Source organism: Lissotriton vulgaris, chromosome 9 (genome assembly GCF_964263255.1).
Source record: "Lissotriton vulgaris chromosome 9, aLisVul1.2, whole genome shotgun sequence".
Classification (NCBI taxonomy): Eukaryota; Metazoa; Chordata; class Amphibia; order Caudata; family Salamandridae; genus Lissotriton; species Lissotriton vulgaris.
The window spans coordinates 1,206,621,699-1,206,640,628 of record NC_141697.1 but is presented as its reverse complement, the minus strand read 5'-3'; the positions used below and the strand labels follow the sequence as shown (position 1 = coordinate 1,206,640,628).

General features: G+C 44.8%; 1 protein-coding gene across 2 annotated transcripts in view; it reads right to left on the bottom strand.

Moving 5' to 3' along the window:
- KBTBD12 (kelch repeat and BTB domain containing 12) overlaps nucleotides 1-18,930 on the bottom strand; it is a 573,283-nt gene that overhangs the window by 430,695 nt on the left and 123,658 nt on the right. For both annotated transcript variants that reach the window (XM_086939286.1, XM_086939285.1), the window contains exon 4: nucleotides 13,189-13,339. In XM_086939286.1, the coding sequence (XP_086795412.1) occupies nucleotides 13,189-13,339 (151 nt within the window). The remainder of the gene's footprint in view (nucleotides 1-13,188; nucleotides 13,340-18,930) is intronic.

Genomic DNA, 18,930 nt, shown 5'->3' with positions numbered 1-18,930 from the left:
CAGTAAGGCCGGACTGTCCAGTTGCATCCGAGCAGGGAGACAGTGTGTTTGCTGGACTGGAAGGCAACATGCTGAAGGTCCAGCGCCTGCAATGGAGGGAGATGAAGTCAATGCACAGGGAGGTGGCACACATGAACAAGCATATGCACAGGATGGAGAAGGGCATCAGTGCTATGGGTGAGAACTTGTGTGCGGGAATGGAGAGAATAGCTAACTCGGTGGACAACCTCTGCAGACAGCTACAGCAGGACCGTCTTGCCAGGCGCGGGGAGAGACAGAGGCTCCAGGCCTATACCAAGTCGGTGAACCGGCTGGCCACTACAACTTCAGTGATGTGTCGCAGGTCCATCGCCATGCAGGAGGAGATGGCGCATTGCAGCAGGGATGTGGCCAGGGGGATGGTGTCCATTACCTCTGTGCTACAGCTCATGCAGAATGCTAAGACGGCCACAATGGAAGGGGGGGGACAGTGAAGAGGCTACCAGCTGTGGTGGCATTACGCCCTCACCCACTGAATGCAGGAGGCGTAGTGAACGCAACGTGCCTGCACATGAACAATCGTCCACACCAGACAGTGTCGAAAGGGAACGTGGATGTGCAGTGCGTGGACGCAGGAAGTAAGGAGCTATGGCTGTTTCCATGAATGAGATGGGTGATGTAACCCATGTCCAATTTACATTGCTCATTATAGTGGAGGTGTGCACAATAAACACCTTTACATGTAACAGGTAATGGCTCAGTGTCGTTACTCACTCAGAAAAAGTTTGACGTGACCTCTGCCCGTCTCTGTCTCCCATCATGTTCAATTGCACCGCAGGGCTCTGGCTGAGGGTTGTCGTCGTCCTCGTCCTCTGAGTCAGTTAGTTCCACTGCTGTACTTTTTTTTGTGGCTAGATTGTGCAGCATTGCACATGTAGCAATGATCTTGCAACATTTCATGGGGCTGTACAGACATGCACCTCCAGTTTTGTGGAGGCAACGGAATCTGCTTTTCAGCAATCCAAATGTGCGCACCACCACGTTGCGTGTGCTCCTATGTGCCACATTGTACCTCCTCTCCCTTGGGGTGGTTGGGTTGGGTTGAGATATGGTGTGAGCAGATAAGGCGGGAGGGCATATGCGCTGTCACCTATGTGAAGAAGTAATTGACATTGATTACTGTGAACAACAGCTTGAGGCAGGGTGTACATCAGGGTGTGGCACATGTACTTACCAAGTATGTATCCGTCTCCAAATTCGCCAGCAAGCAGGCGTGTATGGATGCCACTGTTACAGAAGATGTAGGCGTCGTGGCTACTCCCGGGGAATTTGGCCACGATGTCAGTAATGATGTGCTTGGCATTACAGATCACCTGCACATTGATGGAGTGGGTGGATTTGCGGTTTCTGTATATGTATTCGCTTGCTGCAGGTGGGCAGATGGGTATGTGTGTTCCATCGATGCATCCAATGACGTGTGGGAACTGTGCAAGTTGGTGGAACTCAAGCTTGGTTCTCTGCAGCTCCGCCTGTGTACTGGGGAAGGAAATGTAATGTTCCATTCTGTCCATCATGGCATCCAGGAAGGTCTGGAAGAAACGGGATAGACAGCTCTGTGACACTCCACCCACTGCAGCTATCACACCCTGGAAACTTCCTGATGCAAGGAGGTGCAGGCAGCAGAGTACCTGGACATGGGTGGGGATAGCGTGGGCCCTTGGTGTCTGATGCTCCAGATAGAGTCTTAGGTCACGGATTAGGTCCAGGATGGTGTCTGGGTGCAGTCTGTATCTTTCATGGATTTCAGCTTCTGTCAATTGGAACAATGTGATGCGTACTCTGTACACCGCTCTTCACGTCTCCAGATCCTCACTCCTGCTGCTCTCAAGCGTAGCCGCCTTGCAATGACGTAGAGGGCTGCCATTGTGGTCACACAGATGCATTTTGGGCCGCTTTTTATGCACTGCACCTCATTACCACATGCTCTTGAAACGTGGTAAATACCGAATCGTTATTTCCGATTCTGCTCGTTTTCGGTGTTAACGACGTTTGCTACATCGCATTCTTGGGGGTTTTACCGATTCTTTAATTCCGATTCGGTATTCATTGTTTCGGTATTTCCGATTCGGTAAATAAGGAATCGGTAATTTTTCACTGATTCGTTATTAACTATTGCATTCGGTATTACGTACATCTCACATGGCTGGATACCGGTCGGTAACACCGAAAAAGGCCCTTTTTCGGCATTACCGACCGGTATTTGGCCACCTACATATGGCCCTCTGTATTTTACAAGTTTTTCTTTCAGTTGAATCTTGAATCCTTCGCACAAGTACTTATGTGGTTTGGCTGTTACTTAGTTGTTGAATATGTTCCAACCATGTGCTCTCTTTGCAAACGCAGCCTTATCTTCTTCCAATGACAATGCTTTGATGGTCTTGGTATCCACTTTCTTGAAGCTGGTGTGGGACGCAGATGTCTCCCATAGATGGTTCTGGCCAAGTTGACTTAGGGAGTCTCTGAGATACGTTCCCACCAGTGAGTTCCTTCTTAGTGACAGTTCAGTCCAAAGTTGCCAGTTCAGTGTATTTTGCTCCAGCCCTCCGATCTTGTGCCAGCATTTTATAAATGTGCCCCTTCTGGCCAGTGACTGCTTCTGTAGCCCAAACTCTAGCCTTATTTGGGCGGGTAGGTGTATTTTGGGAGGCTGAAGATTGTTCTAAATGACCTGATGGTTATTTTTCCCACAGTAGTAGCGTCTCTTCCTCTCGTTGCATCACTCCCACAAGTTATCGTTAAGAGAAGGTTGGCTTGGATAACCTGTAATAGAGGGCCTAGGGAGGGCCCGGCAATCACTTTCTTTAAAGTCTTCATGGCGAGAGATATTGTGATGCCTTTTCGTTTTAGTGCTTCCATTTGAGGTTTGAAGGAGCCTTTGTTGTCTGGTAGAACACCCAAGTATTTGTATTCCTTTGTCGATTCTAGTCGCTGTAAGTCAGCAAAATGTTTTCCTTTTTTTGAAATTTATTGTCATTGTTTTTGTTTTGCCTAGATTGATTTTCAGGGTTTTAGAGTATTCCTGTGTTACGTCAAGTAAGTGTTGAAGTCCTATTGGTGTTCGACTTACTAGGACTAAGTCGTCTGCTTTTAAAAGGATAGAGATGGTCATCTTGCAGGGGGGTAAACTTCAGATGAATGGAATACACGCATATATATCCCCCACATGAGGGCGATCCTTCTCCCACCTTGTGTCAAATCCTAGAACGCCCTTCCCCTCCACCTTCGAACATCACCCTAATTGGCGAACTTCAGGAAGGGGCTTAAGACATGGCTCTTTTACTGAGACCCTACGCCCAGTGCCCCGATACCCTCGCGGGTGCTGCGTTGTGCTATATAAGCACAGTTTGATTGATTGATTGATTCTTGTGTTTGCAGGTGAGCCACAGGCTTAACTTGGAGTAGTGCTGACTAACCCTGGGCGTAGTTTGCGAAGTAGCGCTACGCCTAGCTATGCGAAGTGCATTTCACAGTATGCGAGCTACGCGTAGCTACGCAAACTGCGTAGTGCAAGATGCTGTTCATACTGATTGCAGTGTTGGATGCTTGTCTGCACTATGCAATCAGTGCAAACTGCATCTTGCACAGTGCAAGCCGTCGTTTTCTGCAGCTCGAGTAGGTTTCTACTCGAGCCGCAACTTTCTCAATGGGGACTGGTATTTTCTCATCGCGAGCATACGCGACCACTCGAAATGAGAAACCTGACCTCCTCGCGTTGAGAAGCTCACCGGGAGGTTTATTTTCCAAGCTCGTGATTGCCAATTTGATGTTGCTGATCGCGAACGAGGAAAAAGTCTTGCCGGGATGTCATTTTGCTTGCTCGCAGTCGCTAACTTGATGTTGAGGACCGCGAGCAAGCAAAAAATTACCGCTGCACTTCGCTACACTACACTCCACATATTTGCACTGTGCTATGTGCAATTCGTGTAGTGCAAAGTAGCGCAAACTTTGCAAACTATGCGAGCGTAGTGTAGTGCTTTGCCCAGGCTTAGTGCTGACTTAATCCAGGAAACCAGGAATAAGTCAGTCAATATGTGTGAATTCTTCCCACACATATACTTCATGTAAGAGTCAGTCGCGGACCTTGCCCTCTCCGCTATCCCCCAATCTTGATATCTGAGTTTTTCAATGGCTTATGAGGAGCATGAGGGGACACATGACTAGTGGCAGAGCATTAAGATTCAAATCCTATCCTCTCACATGCCGAGATACAAAGCTCTGTTCTAGTTGAGGCCTTCACAAAGCCTGAGTGTTGGCTGTCAGGACAAAGCACTGGCTGTCCAGAGAGCACAGTGCATCCCTTCAAAGGCCAGCCTCGGGCAGTGTCTTTTCAAGCCCTGACAATCCCCCTATTTTTCCATGGCAGCTGCAGAATTTTGTCCTCAAGATTCATAACCTTGTGCGAAAACATCGGCCCGAGCCCCAAACGCACTTTTAATCATGAAGCTTCTTTTATGACTGAAAATGGATAAATCACGTCTTCGTGGTGATCACAAGAGGTGACCTAGTAGGTGTCAGTCCATTTACTTTCATGTAATATTACACTATCATGCAATATTATAATAATATTTAATAAAATAGCAGAATTTCTCAGATCTACCGCAGGTAAATGTACAAATACATTTTGTAAAATGGGCTAATATTTATGCATTTTACCTTGTATTTAACCTGCAAAAGCTCTTCTGACGTTGAAAATTAACATCATGCTGTATTTTCAAACTCGGGTGTAGGTTTACTAAAAAGAATAGCACACTGCAGCACCACAACCAAAGATGCTGTGTTGCATTAATGCCTAGTGCCTTGTATACACCTTAGCGCAAAGCTGTGTGTGTTATGTCTAGCATACGTTTGGTACAAAACCCCATGGTTAAACTTTTTTAACATTTCACAGATTGGATGTGCACCGTATGTACAGTGCAACACACATGCAATACGTGCAATCTTTCGAGAAATGAAAACTTATCTCCATCTTGGCGCCTGCCTCAAGGTGGTGTTATTTTTTATATAAAATCAAAAGGAGTGGAAGAGGTGTGTTGGGACGGGCGAGGGGAGGTCAACACCAAAATTGTTGTGAGACCCTCAACAGTTTTGTTCCGCTAAAGGCATGTCTCCCATTGACATACTTAGCCACTGATCGTTACATCATTGGGGCTTTTCCTCCACCAGGAGGGATTGTCTCTTGAATCTGAAAACATATGGGATCCACCTTGTGAGGAAATTTTTTTTACAAATACCTCCTACCTTTAGAAAGGACACATTATATTAAGAAGATCAAAGGTAGTGGTATGATTAAAAAATTTGAGATGTGAAAGAAAGGTATTAGGTGTCTCTCACATCTATCTCTGGAAGAACCAGGTCAACATGTTTCATCCAACTTTGCATCATTTTGCGTACAGTTGCGCTGGCCTAAGGTCTTGATAAATCTGCCCATGAGTGCTTTAAATACACGGTGAATGTACTGGATGTCCATACATTGTTCTGTATGGCTACTTGCTGGCTGCACTCCAGTCAGGGCTGTTAAGAATGTTGATGCAAAGCTGGGTAGTGAAAGTGGCAGCTCAAGAGAAGCTGGGGGGCTAGGAGGAAGCTGAGATACCCAGGATGTGCAAGTGATCATTCAAGATGCTGGGATGAAAAGATTACCCCTTGAAGTCCTCCTTTGTGAGATATCCTGGGGCACCCTCCTCCTCAAAAAGTGATGTTCCCAGGCCCCTTTTTCAAAGGCCCTTGGGAAGGGTGTGGCACCCTTGCAACATTAGAATCTCAGTGAGAGGCAAATGCCTGTATATAGGAGTGAGTGAGAGCCAGGATTCTATCATCATGGTGATGTTAATAATAAGCCTGGAGACTGAAATTCTCGTGTGTAAGGCAGTGTGCCAGAGGAGGAATGAATGTGTGAATGATTGACCTTGACCCTTTCAGTGAGCCGCAGAGAGGGACTATTATGTAAAACTGTTTATTATCTATAATGCTAATTGAAGGAAAATGATAGGCATCATTGAACAGTTCTGTAATATTCACACACAGAGGTATTTCTAACCATGGGTCATCAATTTACTCACTGGACTCGATTTTGGCTTGTGTGCATGCCCAACTAGGCAGGTGAAAATCCCTGAATACAGATTAATTCCTTTGTGTGTCATGTCTGTTGTACTGATCTAAAGAAGTATATTGGTGATTATGAATTAGCAAAGGGCTCATCAAGAAATATGAACGAGGACTCCAGGCAAACTCAAAGAAAATTCATGTAGGGATCATAAAAAATTGGTATGTGTCTTGTTAGAAATTGGGTTTCTGGTTGGCAGATGTGTGCACCCTATCCAAGTAGGAACCACAATCCTAATAAGGGTGAGTGTAGTACACACTAAAATGTACCCGTTCTCACCCTCTGATAGCTTGGCACAGAGCAGTCAGGCTAAACTAAAGAGGCAATGTGTAACCTATTTGTGCACATACACACAGTAACACAGTGAAAACTACTCCACAAAAGTACTCCACACCAGTTTAGCAGAATAGCCAACATTTATCTGAGTAAAACAAGACCCAAACGACAATAATCCAGCATACACAAGTCAAGTTATGAATTTTGCAACATTAAATCAAAATGCAGTGCTTAGAAATCAATAACTCAAACCAGAGCTATCTGGTCATGCTTGAAAAGGGCAAATCCAAAAGTTCAGGCCGACTGCAATGGAGCACGATCAGGATGTGAGATTTACGCAGACCCACTGACAGTACCTTGGATGCGTTAATGCTCAGGAATGATGTGCTGAAATCCAGAGGTGATGCATCGCTGTCGTGTCTGATGCCCCGGCTCTTAAGGTGGGTAAAGTCAGTGATGTGTCGATGTATAGAGCGCTGTGCGTTGGTTCCAAGACGTCGAATTCGAACTGCTGGACTGAAGGCAATGAATCGATTAGAAGCCACGTCGGGCCAGGAATGCATTGGAGTAGGAACGGTGCATCTCAGATGTTGGTGATGCTCTGTCTGAGACTCACGCAGCAGTGGTTCTTAGGAGGTGGTTCGCCGTCAAAGTCGGGCTGCATTGTAAGTCGAGGACATTGCCTCGCTCACTCGCTGAGCAGCGTCAAGGCTTCGGGGCAGGAAGCTGCAATGCGTCGGTTTCGCAGGGATGCTTATAATGCAGCGACGCGTGTTGGTGTTGCGGCTTAGTGGAAGGCCCTTTGGAAAGCTGGAAGGGTCATCTTTTTGTTGGTTATTGCTATACTTGGGTGTTAAACTGGTACTAATGTGGTGCAACCAATACCAAGATAGTTTTAATAAGTGTACAAATGACAGAAAAATTAAGTAATACTGTTATAATATGCAACATTTATCGGCACAATGTGCCTTTTCTTGCTGCATAATTTACTCTACCCTGCTGCATAATTTGGCCCCCTCCTGCTGCGTAATTCCAGTGGCTCTGGCCATAGGTGCAACCACAACACCTCTTAACATGATGTCTGTGACAGACAAGACTAGAACTGTAGAATATTGATTCCCTGTGCCATGTATGTGCTATTTTGTCGGGAGGAGGGACTGTTACAGCTAAGGTATGTGGAGTTTGAAGATGTTACTGCATTTTGTAGCCTGAATCCCAGGGAAGTAACTCAATAAAGCTATATTTTAAGATAAATCCCTAGAGACAGACACTAAAAGGAGTAATACGGACCCTCTCCTTACTAACAGAGATCTCTTTGCCTGTATCCACTGTGGTTCACTTCATAGCCTAAGACAGCACTTTGGTCAGTTTACCTGGAGGTTGGGGTTGACTAACATGTTAAATGGGCCTAAACACGTGGACGCAATGACAAAGTGCAAGTCAGATGCCCACTACTCAGAAGCCCGATAGATGCGCAATATTGATATTGATACGCCTTCTTTATCACAGTTGATGGTTCCCCTTTGTACAAATGTGTCAATTGCCCATAACGATGTGGATGGCAAAGTCCTGCCAGTTCCGCGAGCTAACTACTACTTTGTTTCAATTAAGCCAGGCCCGGTGGCAGTCATAAGCTGAGGTGATGTATATAGCCCGTCTGATGCTGTGGACGGATTTCACCCACCCCTCGTCAGATAAGAGGAAGGTTGTTGTGCCCAAGGGTGTAAGTGTTGTAAGTGGAGTAATTCTTCAAAAAGAGTAAATGTACAATGGGGATTGACGTATTTAGCATCAATAATGTTTCAATCACAAATGTTTACAAAGGAAAGCTGGAGGGACATTGGGCCATATGTATCAAGGAACCAATTTGCGATTCTGTATTTGCGATTTTTAAGAAATCGCTATTTCAGAATCGCAAAATGGTATGTATCAAGAAAAACACATTTTTTTGCGATTTCTTGATATTCCTTAATTGTGAATTCGCAAATTGCGAATTCGCAATTAAGGAAAACTTTCCCATTCATTTCTATGGGCCAGGAGGCACATAGGAAGGAATAGGATTTTTTTCTCAATTTGCGAATTCGCAATTTGCTAATCGCAAATTGAGAATAATTTCAAGGGTGCAAGGGTGTCCAAAGGACACCTTGTTGCACCCCTGAAATAAGCATAGGTGCACATGTGGTGCACATACATGCCCTTAGGGCATGTATGTGCGTCACAAGGCACTTTGAAAAATGCAAAAATGTGCATTTTTCAAGGAATTTTTCAAGGAATTCGCAACTTACTTAATTTGAGATTCCTTAAGGCCATTTAGCACATTTTTTTGCGTTCTTACATTGCATTTGAGGAATCGCAAAATTTGCGATTCCTTAAATGCAACTGCAAAATAAGGAATCGCAAATTTTGCGATTCCTTATTTTGCATTGGATTTTCCTTCATACATATCATTTTGCGAATTCCCATTCGCAAAGGCCAAATTTCTGCAAATTTCGGCCTTTGCGAATGCAAATTTCAATGATACATATGGCCCATAGACCTCTCCCCGATGATACTCTACTCTCAAATATATGGTTGCCTGTGAAAGTGTTGTTAGGTGGCCATGAAGCAAAGAAGAGGCACTCATTATGGAGAACAAGCCAGAAAGGGATGGCAAGGGGCTGAAAGAGAGGTCAGAATACCAAAGACAAACCACAACTGGTGCAGTCCACATAAAAAATCAGATAGCCCAAAAGGAAGGGATACACTCAAGAAGAGCAAGAACTACGGGGCATATTATCAATGACCGGTGTTAAAATTATCGCCGTTTTATCGGCAGGAAACTGCAGATAAAACGGCGATAATGGGCTTGATAATACGCCCTTGTTAATTCCCATAGAAGTCCATATTCTGGTGTTAACATGGGTTTCTATGGGAATTAACAAGGGCGTATTATCAAGCCCATTATCGCTGTTTTATCGGCAGTTTCCTGCCGACAAAACGCCGATAATTTTAACACCGGTCCTTGATAATATGCCCCTACGTTCTGCATTCTATAAAGATAAACCTGCAACGGGTGTGGTACTCTCCTTGCTTTACAGACCATGGTCTGGGTGCAGATGCATGTGTTTCCAATGGTATCTAAGTACATGTGTTCGGAGGTCGACTTCACCATAATTGTTTTGGCAAGATAGTAGTAAGTGTTCAGAACGTGGCATTCGGACCTCTTCTTTGGACATCTGGGGAGTACAAGAACCAAACAAACCGCCTGCTCCTGGATCTTAGAACCACCATGTGGACCCATCAAGTATGTCCGGATCTGCCACATTCCGGTCAAGTAGAGTCCTCGTGTGTGTTTTGTGAACAGGTGCTATGGGAAAACAGCATGGAGGAAAGCATGTTGATCCTCTATGGGGGTTCTACATTTACATCACTTTTTTTCATGAAAAGTGTAGAGCATTAAATTATATGAATAAAACATCTAATCTCTGATAATAAAATAAATATATCTTCAGGTCAGTATCAGAAATATATATTAAATGTAGGTTGGCTATTCTTTTAGCAACACTTTCCTGGAATATTTGGAGGGGTTTTTAATAGAGCAGTATGATCCCACCTCGCGCCTAACACAAAAAACAAAGTTCTCTAGGATCTAAGTATTGGACTTGCATGCAGTGGAGAAGACAGGAGAATCTATCCAAAATGGCGACCAACATGAGAAACGTCATTGAGTATGTGGTAAACCATGTATGATATGGATTTTTGAATTATGTTGTGATTATTATATTGAAACAATTGCAAGTAAGTGGTCCCTTGTGGAATGATGGGTTATTCACTAGGAGTATGTTAAAGAATGCAGAATTTGCTATTACTTTAAGGTTATGTATTTTCTGTATAGGTGTTGTTCATTAATGTTTACTCTTGATGAAGGATGGTGAGGCACTCGACCCCAGATCGAAAGTGAGCTTAGAATGCAGGGAGGAAGAGGAAAAAACACCCAGCACCTAAAACCAAATTATAATCCAGAGGCAAGTCAGAGTTCAGGCAACCAGTCAGCAAGCGAAATAAAATCGTAATCTGGAGCCAAGTCACCGATCAAGCAAAAGAGTCATGGGGCATCATTTATGAGAAATGACGCATCGCTGCGTGAAAGCAGCGATGCGTCACTTCTCAGTGCGCACTCCTTGCGACATTCCTGATGCGTCATATTTAATGTATGACGCATCATGTCGCAAGGAGTTACAGATACGTCAGTATTTCTGACGTATCTGTAAGCACAAAAGTGACGCATTGCTGGAGTGTGTCACAAAAGTGACGCAACTCCAGAAATGCATCCCCCATGTGAAACGGCCTGCGTCAGTCTTACGCCTGCTGTGAGGCAGGCGTAAGATTTTGACAGAACGGCGTCCTAGAAGTGACGCAGTGAAATCTTATAGATTTCACTGTGTCACTTCTACGAGGCTTCCTTGCGTCAATACGCCCCCCTTGCATACATTATACCCGGCGCAGGTATAATGTGGTGCAGGGGTTTACAAAGTGACGCATCTACCTAGATGCGTCACTTTGTAAATATGGCGCAACAATGCGCATTTTTTACGCCACTGGTGCGTCACAAAACGTGACGCATCAGCAGCGTAAAAGTGACGCACAGCCACATAAATGAGGCCCATGGAACTGAGGGGAAACTGAAAAGGGAAGCAAAACCACAAAGATGAGAAAAGTAAATACAGTGAACGAACTAAACAATAACGAAAGAGACAATACAAGAACGAAAGTTGCCAGCCTTCCGCGGGGAAGGAAGTGGGTGCCACTTCTGACCTGGAAATCACATCCCTTGACCTTCACTAATTATTCATCCTGAAGCCCCAACCACATAGACCAGCCTTCCACGCACTCACAGGGCTTCTCATGCAGATTCTGTTGAGTCCTTTCCTTGAAACAAATCCCATTTCCGCATAACTTCCCAATTCAGATATGCCTCTCAGTATTGCCAATACCTTTATTTTTAAACTTTTTTGCCAGTCTTCCTGGTGATTCACGATGTTCAACATCACTGAGTGAGTACTGGTGAGGAATGAGTGCAGAAGTCGCTGTGAGGTCGCAGTGGGAGATTTTCACACCACTGCCGACGAATGCTGGTCTGTGGTCCCCTTTGGTGGCACTGAGGTATGTGCTTTTGTTAGCTTTTAGGTGATTGCTGGCAGGAAGGTTGTTGAGCAAGCTGATGGTGGCAGCACTGCACATAATTATTTTTCTTTTCTAAACTTCCTGCTCAGACGAGCAAAATTGTAGTTTTAAATATAAAAGAGACTGAAGTGTCATAATAATGCGACATTGTTGACTTGGGACTGGGCTAGTGTTCAGAAACCATAACAGCAATGAATATGGGGGCATATCATCAAGGCCATGCGATAATTATCGCTCAGCGCTCTTAGCGCGAGGATAATTATCGCCGGCCAACTCTGAATTTTATCGCGGCGATAGCGTGCTATCGGCAACGCTTATCTAAAAAGCGATAAAATTCCGAGTGCAAGCTGCCAATTGTGCGATTATCATTGGAACTACAGCGATAATCGCACAAGGTTTGGTGAAAGCTTGCTGATAGGGCAAGACATACTAAGCCATGATATCCACCTTACGTAGGATATCATGGCTAAGTCAGTTTTGAAGCAGGAATAAGGAAAGTAGTGATAACAGAGGTTATCACTACTTTGCTTGGCGCTCTGCAGGTTAGCGTGCCCATTGATAATTGGAGAAGTGCCGATGTTAGTATCCAGTCCCCCCTGGACTTCTTACTTCCTTCAGGCCCATGCATTCAGTGAACCTCAACCCTTTATCACAGGCCTTGTCCACCTCAGACAGAGCGCCCTGCATGTGGACAGGAGGACAATGTCACCCCAGTCGCTCGAGGTCTGTCTTTGGCAGTCTTTTAACAAGCAAGCAGCATTCCCCAACAGTTTCCGCCTGTCAGGGGTGGGGGCGGGGTGGTTACTGCTACAACCATCACAAAATCAGGTGAACTAACTTGATAGCTCAATCCACCCAATGGGGGACCACCTAGCTGCCTGTGACCAATCAAAGACAGTCTATATTCTCTCTTCAGGTTCAAAGCCTACTGTCTGATTTGGCAATGTACATTGTAAACAGCTTTTTAAAGTCAATGTTGAAGCTAGCATAGGGAAGATTTAGTAGTTTGCCATCTGTAGGAAAGTAGCAAGGTGCTGCTGCTGCTGCAACACATCCTGTGTGGGGGTAATGTGTATCTCCATATGAATAGATGTCTTTTGAGTGAGTAAAGTTCTTATAGCATTTCTATTTTCTGCACCTCCCCCAAACTCTCAGCAGGAAATGGAAGTCTGTTAAATGGCTTTGGAGAGGAGTCAGAAGAGGAAGTGGTCAGCACAGTGATGTCAAAGACTGTGGATGTCCTTACAGTTAACCCTGGCCTTCTGAAGAACCAACCTGCTTGCACCAAGCCTGTATCTCCTAGTCATCTCACCTCCACCACAACGTCTCTCCCCCACCCCGGAAGTAATTTCGTTGAGCAAAACACACTGGTGTTGCGCTTTGTGATCTTGTGTTGGTCCCATCACTGCACAGGACAACTGAACGCAAACAGAGAAGCCATATCATAAGGAGCTTGTTGTAACACTCATTGGGCACCTAATATAATAGTCCCATTGAGCTTAATATTGCACTAAAATACAAATTGAAGGGTGAATCTCTCATTAGCTGATGCCTGATGGCAGGACGATAAAGAATGGCTAATCGAATCGCAATCTTGTCCTACTTACCCAAGACATAAATCTCACTGTTGACTACAGCCGTACTGAAGCGGTACTTGGAGTACATCATTGGCGCGCGTAGAGTCCATTTATCACACCCTGGGTCATACTCCAGCATTCTGTTGCTTAATCGATCGGGTTCATCGTCTGGAAGATCCATCTGTATGAAAGATGACAAGTTTTCAGCAGCGTAACACTTAGCAGTCACTGAATCGCACGCGCGAGCATGCTGCGCATCAGCGTCTTGGATGGAGAGCAACAAAACGGGCACAGCCATTACTACTGTGAAATAATTCATGCTTACAACAGTTCATAAATTCTCTGGATGCAACTTTAAGGATATTGCACATGGCAGATGCAGAACATAACTTTGAGTGCCTACGACTGCCAATCTGGGTATTAAGGAAACGATCAAAGTCTGCTGCCTTTACCATGCCAACATGTGGGCTCATCTAAACCATCTTTGTAGATCCGTGGGCTTGCATGAAAATCAAGGACCATATTGGGGCCGCGGAATCTGCTACGCCCCAAGGCTCGCACTCATATCCTCAGTGTCCTGCAACCCTGCTCTGAAAGGTACTCCTGTTTTTTGTTGGACTGAATGATGCTCTAAGCACAAGCCTATAATCTTTGACTTTTCTTATGACCTTGCCTTTGGGGGTCATTGTTTACTGATAGCTGTTCCATGACCCTGGATGTCTTGAATTTTTACGGAAGACTTTGAGGGCCCGATTCACACAACTAACCTAAGACAAAATCCTAAATTTACTACTTTTGGTATTCACAGAAGGCATTTAGTAGTAGTAAAGTTGGGATTTTGTCTTAAATCTGTCTTAAGTCTGTGTTAAGTCTGTGTTAAGTCTGTGTTAAGTCTGTCTTAAGTCTGTCCTAAGTTTGTCTTAAGTCTGTATTAAGTCTGTCCTACTACTTTTGCCATTCACAGAAGGCATTTAGTAAGTAGTAAAGGTAGGATTTTGTCTTAAGTTTGACTTAAGACAGACTTAAGACAGTCTTAAGACAAACTTACGACAAACTTAAGGCAAACTTAGGACAGATTTAAGACAGCTCTTAAGACAAAATCCTAATTTTACTACTACTAAATGCCTTCTGTGAATACCAAAGTAGTAAGTTTAAGATTTTGTCTTAAGTTAGTTCTGTGAATTAGACCCCAAGATTCTTTTTAAGAACAGAGCTTCTAAAACTGGTTGTGGGCACTACTGTTGGCTTGTAGTGTAGTTCCTATATTCCCAATAGGCTCTGCGCATTGGAATAATATATCCTGTAGCTTAGACGTAGGACTGAGGTCTACTAGGTCTCTACCGGTTATACTAGACTTGATTGTGAGTGCCAGCTAGCTCAGAGATCACTAGAAACTTTCTCGAATAAACAAGAAGGGATTAGTTTCTGACAACCGCATAAAACATGACAACTTTGTTTCCCAAGAATAAGAAATAAAATCTCTAGTGTCGCGGAAACAATAGATAACTATTTCACTCAGTCAATCGTGCATGCTTAGTTTCACCAGAGGTGCTAGAGAAATAGAGAGACGGGCGTTTTCAATAAAAGGTATTTATTGAACAGTCTTCTTTCTCAAGCATTGAAAATGAACTGCTACAATAGTAAAGCTTACTATGAAGTACAATGCATATAATACAAACAGTATTATAAAGTAGTACTGTAAAAGCATGATATGGTTTCTAAGCCATAAAGTGCATAAAATGTATAAAATACATAAAATACATAAAATACATACAGTGATAAAAGGATGACTAAAATACTCAACTGGTGCTTCTAGAATACGCCTACCCCGGTGTACCTAACCTAAGTCTGGTAAGAGGGAGGGAGTATAAGAGGAGGAGTTCTCTGCCACGAATCTGATTCCAATAATTCTCTAAAAGGTCTAATCAGCTCCGTACCTTTGTTTTAGAATGAAGGAGATCTTGTATCTCGTTCTCGGGACTCGATTTCCCAGATACCGGCAAGGGTAGCCTGGAAACACTGGAACTGGATTTCTCGGCAGGAGAAATGAGAGAGTCTCTCAGTGCGTCTGCTGGAGGGTCGGCTTCCTTCGGCACTTGATGCAGGGCACTTGATGCAGGGCATTGGGCAAGTAGATAGTCGATCTGCTCCAAACCACTGTGTGTTTGTTTAGGCAAATAAAGGCATATTTATACTTTGAAGGTGCCAAGTTTGACGCATGTTTGGACTTAATAACGTCACTCAAAGGCTCATTTCTTGGAAAATGCCGGGAGTTCTAGGAGAACTTAATATTCAAGCAGGGGGAAGGCCCGAGCTGCTGAAGGCGGCTTTTCCAAGAAAACGTGGTTAATTCTTGGAGCTTAATGGAAGTATCCATGCCGTATTTGGGCTGTATGTTTTAGGCCAAATATGGTAATGATTTCTATGCCTACATAAGGAAATGATAAAGTATACCTATATAAGGGCATGAATCGGGAAATTTATACTAGGGTCCGAGATTCATTTACAACAGGCTCACACAAACATGCTACTCTGTGCAGAGAATACCATTTCCTAATCATTTACCAGCCATCAGACTACGCTTCTCAGCTCTGGACGAACTCCTAGGCACATCTTACTAGCAATATGTGCTATAGTCCTAATCATATGAGAGTCTTAGTAATGAACTAACTTCCCTTGCATAATCCTGCACATGGAGTCACTGCCAGCAGTATCACAAACGCAATGGGTTAGCAGGCCTAACAAAGAGTGGGCCACACACCTGACCTTCTGTTACACACCAGTGAGGAGCCACAAGACTGGGCCACCATCTTTTAACGCTGGCCAGAGCCGGACCGTGGCTATCTTCTAACTCGTGAGGGGCTATAGGCATGGAGGTGCGGGGAGGGGAGGCATGCGGCGATAGGCTGGGAACATCCCAGGTCTTGAGGTCACATGACCTAAGGACGCGTGCTGCCTTCTGGTGCTTCTCGATGGACTGGGAAATGCTGGTTGAGGACTTTTAAATCCTTCTGAAGGATCAAAAGTAAGGTGTGCGATGATTGGACCAGGGCATAGCATGAGTCTCTAGGTCATGTGAGCCAAGGCCTGGCACCTCCTCCCAAGAAAGTGGAAAATATGAAGTCAAAAATCACTAGTAACACACTATTAAAGTAAGGCCATTGCCCTCTGGCAGCACTCTAAGGCAACAGCTGCAACCAGTGTGGCACGTGTTCCGGTCAAGCAGAGGGCGGGCTTAGTAGGGACCAGGGGCGCCCGCACATTCCCTCCTGTCCCCACAGATACTCTGAGATGCTGCTGCTCTGCACATTAGCACAACAGTGGAGAAGCTGCATGGGATTTGCTTTCTCCTTGCTCCCAAATACCACTTGGAATGGGGTGCAGGGAGGCTGTCATTGTGTTATCCCTATGAATTAAGAGACATTCTGTTGGACATCAAAGTCCTTAAGCACACCACAATGTTTTAAACAACGTCAGCTTTTGTCCATTATCAACTTAATGCAAACATTCTCACATTAAGGGCTATCTCTGCCATCTCCCCCGTTGGTCGGATTAACCATTCCTTGCCTCCAAGAAAAAAAGACATTCAATAAAAAACAAACATATATTCCTTATACATTTTATACAGGAGTCCACTGCATTTTGTAGTAAATAATGTGACGCCTTGTTTCACGTGCATAGCCAAACGTATCCCAAGCCTGCCAAGGGGCTCATTGCAGTGATAAGTGCAGCCAGTTCTAGATTTTTAGCTGGCAGTGCTGTGCATTCTGGGACTTATAGTTGTACTTTTCTCGTCGTAAACATGCTCTTTTTTAGAAGTGCCACCACACAAAGTCCAATTGGCTGAAACTCCACGCCCAACTTAGGTGGCGCATATGGATGGAGTCGGTGAGGAGCCATGTTTGCTGGGAGTTCACTTTTTCACGCGCATCCTGCCGAGTAGACCAACATTGACAGTAATCATTGATTTAGCTTTTGTGTAGTAGATTTGTTTGTAGCAAGCTGTACTAACAGGACCACAGTACAGGAAGCGTATGGGCAGCAGCAGCATAAGCATCCCAAAAACAAAGAACTGTTAAAGGACAGATGGGAGCAGAGGGCCTGGTTTGTGGCACACATGCCCACCCAGGCCTCCTATCGCTTCTGCAGCCCAACCGTAACTGACTTCACCTCCGGCCCCTCTTTAGATGCTCTCAATGAGGTCCAGATGTACGTAGCTTTTTTGATGTCGCAAATGGCCTGATTCGCATAATCAGGCCATTTGCGACTGCAAAGAAAGCCTTTTTCAATGTACCGAACCCTATTTTGCGATTCGGTAACCTATTGACAATTTGAAAAATGGGTTTGCGATTCGGTATTAAGTAGGGGCGTGTTAAGGGCGTCCCTTTCTAATAGCGACTCACAGTGGTATGTGTGAATGTTTTGCGACCGAAATGAGGTCGTAAGACATTTTAATTTTACTGCAAACTCCGAATTAGTGGTAGTAACTGTAGGAGAGTAGGATCTGCTTCTTATGGTTACCCCCACTTTTTGCTGATGTTTCACTGTTTTTAGACTTTAGTCTGGCTGGGACCCTGCTAACCAGGACCCCAGCTTAGCTGCTTCCTCTCTAAATTGATTACCAGTACTTTAGGTATACTCCAGATTGGATTCAGGGGTACCCTTATAAGTTCCTAATATATGGTATACTATGTACCCTGGGCATAGGTACCCCAGAGGCCTACCAGGGTCTGAAATATGTATTGTGCCACCCCTGAGAAACCTTCCAAAATGACACCACAGGTCTACTACTGCAGCCTGTGTAAGGTGGTGTATGCACACCGTACTGAGATATAGGTTCACTATATCTCTCTATATCACTGCACGTGTAAACCTATCAATCACCCCTATGGCAGGCCTTAACAATCCTGAAGGCAGGGTGTTGAGTTTCGTGTGAGAGGATGTCCATGCATGAGCGGAGCCCCTCTGCAGCTTTCGGAACCTTTATTCCAGGGTTGTTTGTGATGCAGCCAAGCCATATACTCTTAAGTGCATTATAACCTCGCGGTAAATGCTAACTTTAGGATGGCTGCATGGAAACATGTTGTGTTTGGTGTCAAACAACTTGAATATCATACCCCCACACCAGTAACTGATGTGGGAGTATGATCCCACCTTCCTAGAGGAAGAAACATGACCGCACCGGTATACCCGTTACCAGCATAGCAGACCCTGGCATCACAAAATGGATGCTGCCAGCCACAGACATGAGTCTTCCCTCCTGCTGCTGGACGGAACTCTGGCAGGGGAGGCCTGGACAATAGGTTTCCTGTCACAGGGAGGTGTAACCACCTCCCAGACAGGCTTTAGTGAATTTGGGCTGGGTGGGTGAACTCCAAGAGTGCTTTAAAGTCTGCATTGGGGGCACATTTGGTGTCCCTGTGCATAGTCCAGCTCAAACCGGTTGCAGGGGCAAAACTAGACACAGGTAATGGGTGTAGCCAGCCCTCTTTCCTGACCCTCTCATAGGTGGGTCCCCAGAGTTTGTCCCAACCCTTCCTTGGGTATAAGATAGGAACCCCTGGCTACAGGACTTTAGATTTACATGGACGAAACTCTGATACATAATCCTGGAATTTAGAATCACACCAGACACTTCTCTTCTTTCCGGCAGCAGCCCTTTGCCGCAGATCGCCATTGAAATAAACGACGATTCCCAACACCATTTGACACCTATGCATCCGGCTTCCCTGGGTGAGGTAACTCGAGTATTCCGGTGCTCCCGTGGGTGCT